This window comes from Elephas maximus, chromosome 19 (genome assembly GCF_024166365.1).
Source record: "Elephas maximus indicus isolate mEleMax1 chromosome 19, mEleMax1 primary haplotype, whole genome shotgun sequence".
In the NCBI taxonomy this organism is placed as follows: Eukaryota; Metazoa; Chordata; class Mammalia; order Proboscidea; family Elephantidae; genus Elephas; species Elephas maximus.
In genome coordinates, this window is record NC_064837.1 from 48,538,926 (window position 1) to 48,547,471 (window position 8,546).

Below are 8,546 nucleotides of genomic sequence, written 5' to 3' on the forward strand. Positions count from 1 at the left end.
AATCTAGAATTTGGCCACATTCCTCTTGATCCCACCTGAGTAGAATTGGCTTGAGGATACAGCAGCATAAGTGACAAAACAAGAGAAAGCCGTATTTGCAGGGCCACTGAATAAGGCTTTATTTGCCAATTGACTTAGAGTACATGCTCTTTGAGGCAGAACAACCAACCAGAAACATCCCCAGAGAGCAGTTCACCCATGGGAACAGAAGAGAGGAAGGTTCTAAGTGATGAGGGCTAGTGCACCCTGGAGCATCAGGGCACCTTGCAGGCATCCACTTCCTGCTTCCTGCCCGAGGTCTTCCTTGCTGGTGGGAAATGGCCCTGCTCTGTTGGTGGCCCCAGAACTGTGGTCAGGCCCAGCCTGAGGAGGCACCAGTTCTTCTGAAGCGCTAAGGAACTTCAGTAGTGGCCTTGGGGACCAGGTATGCAAGGCACACAGACGGTGCGAGGCACACAGATGGTGCGGGGCACACAAGGCTGGCAGGGTGCACAAGGAGGACAGGAAGGAGTGGAGCATGGGTTACAGGGCAACCTGTGGAAGAAAGCCACATTTGGGGCAGAATTAGAAGAGAAGCCCAACTCCACAATTCTACCCCTGGGTGCCTCTCAAACCCATTCCCTGCACGCCTTCTCCACCTAGCCTCCCTGGTCCCAGCCTCCGTCATCTTTGTCTGTGCTGCCCCAACGGCCTCCTCACTAGTCTCTCCAACCCCACGGTTGCCCCTCGTAACTGTTGTCAACATAATGACCAGAGTGATCTTCTACAAACATACATCTAATCATGTCCCTCCCCTGCTTAAAATCTTCCATGGTTCTCATTTTCACCTGGGATAAAGAGACGTTTCCTTAACACAACCTGCATGGTTCTGCATCACCCTGCTACCATCTCTGGCCCCAGCCTTACCTCATAGCTCTGTTGCTGTCTGAGTTTCAGGCAGTCTGACCTTCTTCTAGTTCCTCCATAGACCATACTGCTCAGATCACAGGGCTTATGCCCTGTTTCCTATTTCTAGAACACCCTTCCCTCCCCACTCACCTAATCGATTTCTTCTCTTTCTTCAGAGCTCAACTCAACTGTTACATCCTCCATGAAGCTTTCCCTGATTTCTCTGCATCAAATCCCTATGGTAGCACTCCTGGTACCATCTACCTCCTTCCATAGCAGTTCTGGTTACTCTCTTCTGGTCTGTCTCACCTACTAAGGAGTGAGGTCCAAGCAGGGCTTCAGAGCCAATTGTTCATGGGGCCAAACCTCTGCTGAGAATTTGCGTTCTGAGAATTTGCATTTCTAACAAGTTCCCAAGTGATGTAAATGCTGCTGGTTAGGGACCAATTCTGAGAGCCACTAGTAGAGCAAACCCACCCAAACCCATTGCCATCGTGTTGATTCTGACTTACAGCGACCCTATAGGACAGAGTAGAACTACCCCATAGGGTTTCTAAGGAGCAGCTGGTGGATTCGAACTGTTGAGTTTTTGGTTAGCAGCCAAGTTCTTAACCACTACGCCACCAGGGCCCGGACTAGTAGAGCAGTGCTTCTCAAAGTTTACTTTACATAAGAATCCCCTGGGGATCTTGTTAAAGTATAGATTCTGATTCAGTATATCTGGAGTGGAAATGCAAATTCTCAGCAAGGGTTCCAACCAGAATGAGCCTGTTTGAAACCCTGGATCCAAGAGGGGAGCAGCCATGTCTGTGAGCCCACCCTGTGCCCTGACACTGTTAGGCATATAGTAGGCACTTGATAAGAATGGCACTAGGTTTTGATAAGAATGTGTCCATCCTCGCACACATCTCTCCGTACAGCCTCAGCTGAGCCCACGTACTTGCAGTCCTCACTCTCCAGCAGACCCCGGTATGTGTTGATCTCACACTCCAGCCGGGCCTTGACATCCAGCAGCACCTTGTACTCCTGGTTCTGACGCTCCAGGTCACAGCGGATGTCAGCCAGCTGGGTCTCCACATTGGTGATCACGCACTGCATCTGGGACAGCTGAGAGCTGCAGCGGGCCTCCGTCTCGGTCAGCATATTTTCCAGAGAGCCCCTCTACAGCAAAGGAAAGACAGGCAGGCCCCAGGTTATGGGCGAGACCCATTCCTAAGTCTGTCTTCAAGTTGAATTTGTAGGTAAGTTGAAACAGGTATATATGGTTCTTATTTAGCGTCAGTCAAATGTCTGTCTTAGTATATATTTTACCTTTCTATGCACATAAACTCAAACTCACCAGCTGCTCCATGGGAGAAAGATGTGGCAGTCTGCTTCCATAAAGATTTACAGCCTTAGAAACCCTATGGGGCAGTTCTACCCTGTCCTATAGGTTCATTATAAGTTAGCATCGACTTGACAGCAATAGGTTTGGTCTGTTTTGGGGGTTTGTTTTTTTTAATGCATATAAAACCCTTAAGAAACACTTCCAAACCATGCCAGTGTTTTCATGAGCATCATGAAGTAATACATGTGTTTGTTATCACAAACATTGTATTTGACTCAAATTTTTAATATAATAGGCTTTTTTTAGCAGTCCATTCTTAAGTGCAAGTTGTCCTTAAGTCGGGTGTTGGTAACCCAGGGACTGCCTGTACGTAACTCTAAGAGGTGGAGCTATTTTCCATGGCCTAATTCTGACAGGATCTGCAAGAGCCAAGTCTTTCTTTGAAGCTGGGAATGACCCTTCCCTACCTAAGTGACTGTAGAAACTGAAGCCCAGCAAGGTTAAGTGACTCGTTCAAGGCAGGGCTTTGAATGGTTCATTCAATTTGAACCCCTGCTGAGAATTTGCATTTCTACTCCAGATATACTGAATCAGAAGCTACCTTTTAATAAGATCCCTAGGTGATTCTTAAGTACTCATAAAAGAGTTGTGACTGGTGAGTCTTATATACTAATAAGAATCACCTGGGGATCTTGTTAAATTCTCAGCAGAAGTTCAAAGTGGAATGAACCAGTTGGAAACCTTGGTTCAAGGTTAAACAGCTGGTAACTAACAGAGCCAGGGTTTGACCCCAAATCAAATACTAAATCCCTTATTCCTTCTACAGCCTTAGTCTGACTCAGGCTTTGGATCTGAGGTTCAGCAAATATACCTGCCCCACAGCATCACTTAGGACAATGGTTCTCAACCCTGGCTGCACATTAGAGTTACCTGTGAGCTTTTTTAAAAAATATCCCATGCCCAAGCCCACCTCCAGAGATTCAATTGGTCTAGAGAGGAACCTGGGCTTCGGGAGTTTTAAAAGCTCCACAGGTGAGTTTGAGAACTACAGGTTTAGGGCAGGCTAAGCAGAGAACAAGTCTTCTTGGGGGGCTGGGTTTGTCAATAACGGCAGTGTCCCCCTAACCCAGGTCAGATTTGAAGCATGCCCCTTTTATCTCTGAGCTGGATGTTGGGAGAAAACTGCCTCCAGGAAAGAACATCTGGGTGAGCATTCATGGTGGCTGAAATCTGGGCCTCCTCTTCCTCCTTCATAGGTGCCTGCACCTACACTCAGAGCCACCTGACTCCGGAGCTGGGGGAGAGGGGCCCACCGAGCAGCACTCACCAGGCTCTGCTGGGCCTGTAGCTCGATCTCCAGCGTGTTGACCGTCCGCCTCAGATCAATGACGTCCGACTGGTAGCTCTGAAGCTGCTCGCAGCTTGTGGCCACCTGCTGGTTAAGCTCCTCCATCTGCAATGGGGAGGGGCGATGGACAGGAGAAGTTGGGGTGCCCTTTCAGGGACACTGGGAAACCAGCCCACCTGCAAGAGGCCCACCTGTGTGTTGAACCATTCCTCCACGCCCTTGCGGTTGGTCTCCACCACGGTCTCATACTGACACCGCATCTCTTCCAGCATCCTGTTCAGATCCACTGGGGGTGCAGCATCAACCTCAATGTTAAGGCGGTCCCCAAGCTGACATCGAAGGGTACTGACTTCCTGAAAATGTACAAGAGCCCCAGGCAGATGTGAAAGTCACACAATCCCAGGCCATCTCCCAGGAAGACATAAAAAGATGGAAGAGGGATGGCTAGAGAATCTTAGCATTAGAGGGAAGCTTCGAGGACTCCAGACCACTGTCTTACAGTGTCTCAATGGTCTACCAGTTTGGAAAGTGCTTCCCAACAGAAACACCTCCTGTTGCTTTGGCAGAAGCCAAGAGCAGCGTCAGGGTGCTTGTTTGACCCATTTGAGCTAAAATAAGAAGTCTGTGCCCTAGTTTAAAGTCAGGAAAGGTGTGCACCAGGGTTGTATTCTTACACCTTACCTATTCAATCTGTATGCTGGGCAAATAATACGAGAAGCTGAACTATATGAAGAAGAACGGGACATCAGGACTGGAGGAAGACTCATTAACAACCTGCATTATGCACATGACACAACCTTCCTTCCTGAAAGTAAAGAGGACTTGAAGCACTTACTAATGAAGATCAAAGACCACAGCCTCAACATAAAGAAAACAAAGTCCTCACAACTGGACCAATGAGCAACATCATGATAAACGAAGAAAAGGTTGAAGTTGTCAAGGATTTCATTTTACTTGGATCCACAATCAACAGCCATGGAAGCAGCAGTCAAGAAGTCAAAAGACACATTGCATTGGGTAAATCTGCTGCAAAGGACCTCTTTAAAGTATTGAAGAGCAAAGATGTCATGTTGAAGACTAGGGTGCACCTGACCCAAGCCATAGTATTTTCAATCGCATCATATGCATGTGAAAGCTGGACAATGAATAAGGAAGACCAAAGAATTGATGGCTTTGAATTGTGGTGTTGGCGAATAATATTGAATACACCATGGACTGCCAGAAGAACGAATAAATCTGTCTTGGAAGAAGTACAACCAGAATGCTCTTTAGAAGCAAGGATGGTGAGACCGCATCTTAGATACTTTAGACATGTTGTCAGAAGGGATCAGTCTCTGGAGAAGGACATCATGCTTGGCAGGTACAAGATCAGCAGAAAAGAGGAAGACCCTCAACGAGGTGGATTGACACAGTGGCTGCAACAATGGGCTCAAGCATAACAACGATTGTAAGGATGGCACAGGACCAAGCAGTATTTCGTTCTCTGTTGTGCATGGGGTCGCTATGAGTCAGAACTGACTCGATGGAACCTAACAACAACAACATGCCCTGGCATTCCCAGCACACCCTCCCAGCCTGTGTCCATCTGGGGAAAGAGGGCAATGGGAACTTGTCTTTACTTAGTTCAAGGCCCAAGTTAGAGCGGGCACCTCCCCAGGCTTGGCTGCCAAAGAGAGAATGTTGTCACTGAGATTACAGAGTGTGTGATAATGTCTTCTTGGTGCGGTTCCCAGTTCTCTGACTGAAGTAGGATGAGTCAGGCTACTGCCCTGCTGGGTGCCTTAGGGTGCTCAGTGAGGACGTGGCGACTGACTATCACTCTACACTTAAGTTTAAGGAAACTCAGCCAGGAGTCCAAGGCACTTGCTCATTCAAACCCCAACTCAAGAGGATGAGAATCAACTCAGGGAAGGAAAAAAAAAAAAAAATACCATGGTTCAGGTGGGCTTGGCAGCACACAGGTGTCCAAGGCAGAGAGCTTTCCCTCCAAAGAAGAATCAGAAAGTAAAGGGCTTGCCTGTGGTTTTCAATTTAAGTATGTAACATACAGAAGTGAGGAAGCAGGAGAAGGATGGAGACAGAAAGAAGAAAACTACTGCAGTTCAACTCTCCCTTAGAGATGAGGCCCCCGCCCCACCCCCACCCTGGCAATCTAGTCTGGCAGAGATGGACAGCCCATTCCATTTGAGTTCCAGAACACAACCTACCTCTGACTCTAGAGTACGTACAACCTTACCTCTAGTATGAGGTTTTCATGAGAAAAGCAAACGTAGTCACTGTGATCACTTGGCAATCATGTTCACCCAGGAAATGCAGAAAGGAAAGGAGCTAGCATTTCTGAGCCCCAACCAAATGACAGGTGTTTCATAACCATGACCTCATTTAATTTTCACTATGACCACATACGATAGTGTTCAGGTTTTACAGATGAGCAAACACCTCAGAAATACCTCTGCCAGCCCATGACATGCATGCCTTCCTCCTGCATGCCAACCACCTACTGGCCATCCAGCTGCCTCTCCAAGACCTATCTGCCCAGCTCCTGCCGGCCCAGCAGCTGCTGGCCAACTGGTAACATCTCCAGCTCCATGGGTACCTGTGGCTGGTATTGTGAAGGGTCTTTCAATGGCAATGAGAAGGAGACCATGCAGTTCCTGAATGACCGCCTGGCCAACTACCTGGAGAAGGTGAGGCAGCTGGAGCAGGAGAACGCCAACCTGGAGAACAAGATCCAAGAGGCCTGCCAGTCTCAGGTGCCCACCTTGTGTCCAGACTACCAGTCCTACTTCCAAACCATTGAAGAGCTCCAGCAGAAGGCATTATCACATGTTAAATACATTGGGCAAAGTCACAGAAATAACATCAGGCCTGGGAATTTCAACCTCTGTCTATCCAGCCCCAAAACCCCCACATTCTTTCCACTTTGTTTCCCAGGGCCTTCAGCTTGACTTCAGGGCTCACCTCTTCGTGGTTCTTCTTGAGGCACAGCAGCTCCTCCTTCAAGGACTCCACCTGGGCCTCCAAGTCGGCCTTGCACAGGGTCAGATCATCCAGGATCCTGCGCAGGCCATTGATGTCAGCCTCCACCAGCTGCCGCATGGACAGCTCCGTCTCATACCTACACAAGGACAGGGTCAGGAACTGAGAGGGTAGAGCCAAATACAGCATCTCAGGGAAGGCCTTCAACTGCCAGCACTTTCCAACACTCTGTGAAATGACTGGAAAGCTGCCTCATGTGTGTGCCAGGAGAGAGGCTCCCTCCAGCCCCTGGCCAAACTCACTTGGTCCTGAAGTCGTCCGCAGCCAGCTTGGCATTATCAATGTGCACAACCATCCTGGCATTCTCTGCCCTGGTGCACAGAACCTGTCCAGGATGAGAGGAAGGAAAAGGAACTCAACTAAGACGACAGTAGCAAGGATAGGGTTCTGCCCTGCAGCCATCCTGCAGAACCCCTCTTCCCTGGAACTCTGGCGGCGGACATTAAGTGAACTGCTAGTCCTGGGAGAACTTCAGTTTTTTGTTTTTTTTAAGCACCTGGGTCTTCATAAATTCAATGCCCATTTTTGGATGCAATGAGCAATATGCAAGAGAAAGAGTTTTGTTTAAGTCTGAGGTTATTCACATGACAGAAGAGTCCTTGACACACCCTAACATTTGCTGAAAGCTCACCCCATACCAGGGGATGTTCCAAACACTTCACTTACATCATCTCATTGAATCCTCTTGACAATCCTATTGGGTAAGGACCATTATTATCCCCATTTTGCAAATGAAGAAACTGAGACCTGGAGAAAGGAAGGGACCTTCCAAAGTCACCCAATGAATCTGTGGTGGAACTGAGGTTAGAATTCAGGCTTCTTTTCAATGTCAAGGGCTCTGGCTGAGCCCTCAAATTATGAGATTAATCTTATGTCCTAGGGAGGTCGCTTTTCCCTGAATATGGTTTAACAAACAGATCAAAATTGGGAATTCTGGCTATTCTGGATGTCTTCCCAGTGAGTCTGTTCACCTGTTTTCCTTTACCTTCTGCTGGAGCTCTTCAATGGTTTGGAAGTAGGACTGGTAGTCTGGACACAAGGTGGGCACCTGAGACTGGCAGGCCTCTTGGATCTTGTTCTCCAGGTTGGCGTTCTCCTGCTCCAGCTGCCTCACCTTCTCCAGGTAGTTGGCCAGGCGGTCATTCAGGAACTGCATGGTCTCCTTCTCATTGCCGTTGAAAGACCCTTCACAATACCAGCCACAGGTACCCATGGAGCTGGAGATGTTACCAGTTGGCCAGCAGCTGCTGGGCCGGCAGGAGCTGGGCAGATAGGTCTTGGAGAGGCAGCTGGATGGCCAGTAGGTGGTTGGCATGCAGGAGGAAGGCATGCATGTCATGGGCTGGCAGATATAACCCAGGTAGAGCTCAGGCCGGCAGCTCACACTGCTGGAGCAGACAGAGGAGGGTCGGGGGCAGCTTTTGACAGAGGCAGGTGAGCTATTGGTGACACAGCAGTTGGATGTCATGTTGAGAGTCCCTCTTCTCCTCAGCTGAGCCTACCTGGATCACCAGTGTCTACAGACCACATCCTGCCTGGGCCTCTTTATACCCTTGCGGTGAGGGGGCTCATGATAGAAAGTCTTCGTGGGGTGGTGTTGATGTTTACACTTAGCCTCAGAGGAAGCTAATTAATTTGTAATTTGGTATCCTATAAGGGGTTCCTTTCCTCATAAAAGTGGCCAAGCTTGTCATTTGGCTAAAGCAGGACACTGAGTTTCTGTTATTGATGTCTAGGGCAGAGCTTCAGGACACATCTTCAAAGGACCAACTCCAGCCTGGGCTCTCATTACTAAGGCTGGGCTGCCAGCCAACCTCAGTGGCCTGGCCTACCGCGCCCCCATCTGTTCCAGCCCTGAGAAAGGCCACAGTTCTGTGGGGTAGCAACTGCTCCTTTTAACGAGAACATTCCCTGTGAGAAGAGACCTGGCCCCTTTAATAAGGA

At 48.8% G+C, this 8,546-nt stretch overlaps 1 protein-coding gene across 1 annotated transcript; it reads right to left on the reverse strand.

Annotated features, from left to right (window-relative positions):
- Positions 1-401: 401 nt before the first annotated feature.
- Positions 402-8,070, reverse strand: KRT32 (keratin 32). The gene is made up of 7 exons (XM_049859163.1): positions 7,588-8,070; positions 6,845-6,927; positions 6,525-6,681; positions 3,755-3,916; positions 3,543-3,668; positions 1,829-2,049; positions 402-534 (listed from the first exon to the last, which is right to left on the reverse strand). Exons 1-7 carry the CDS (start codon positions 8,068-8,070, stop codon positions 402-404), a joined length of 1,365 nt encoding a protein of 454 aa, XP_049715120.1.
- Between the last annotated feature and the right edge of the window lie 476 nt (positions 8,071-8,546).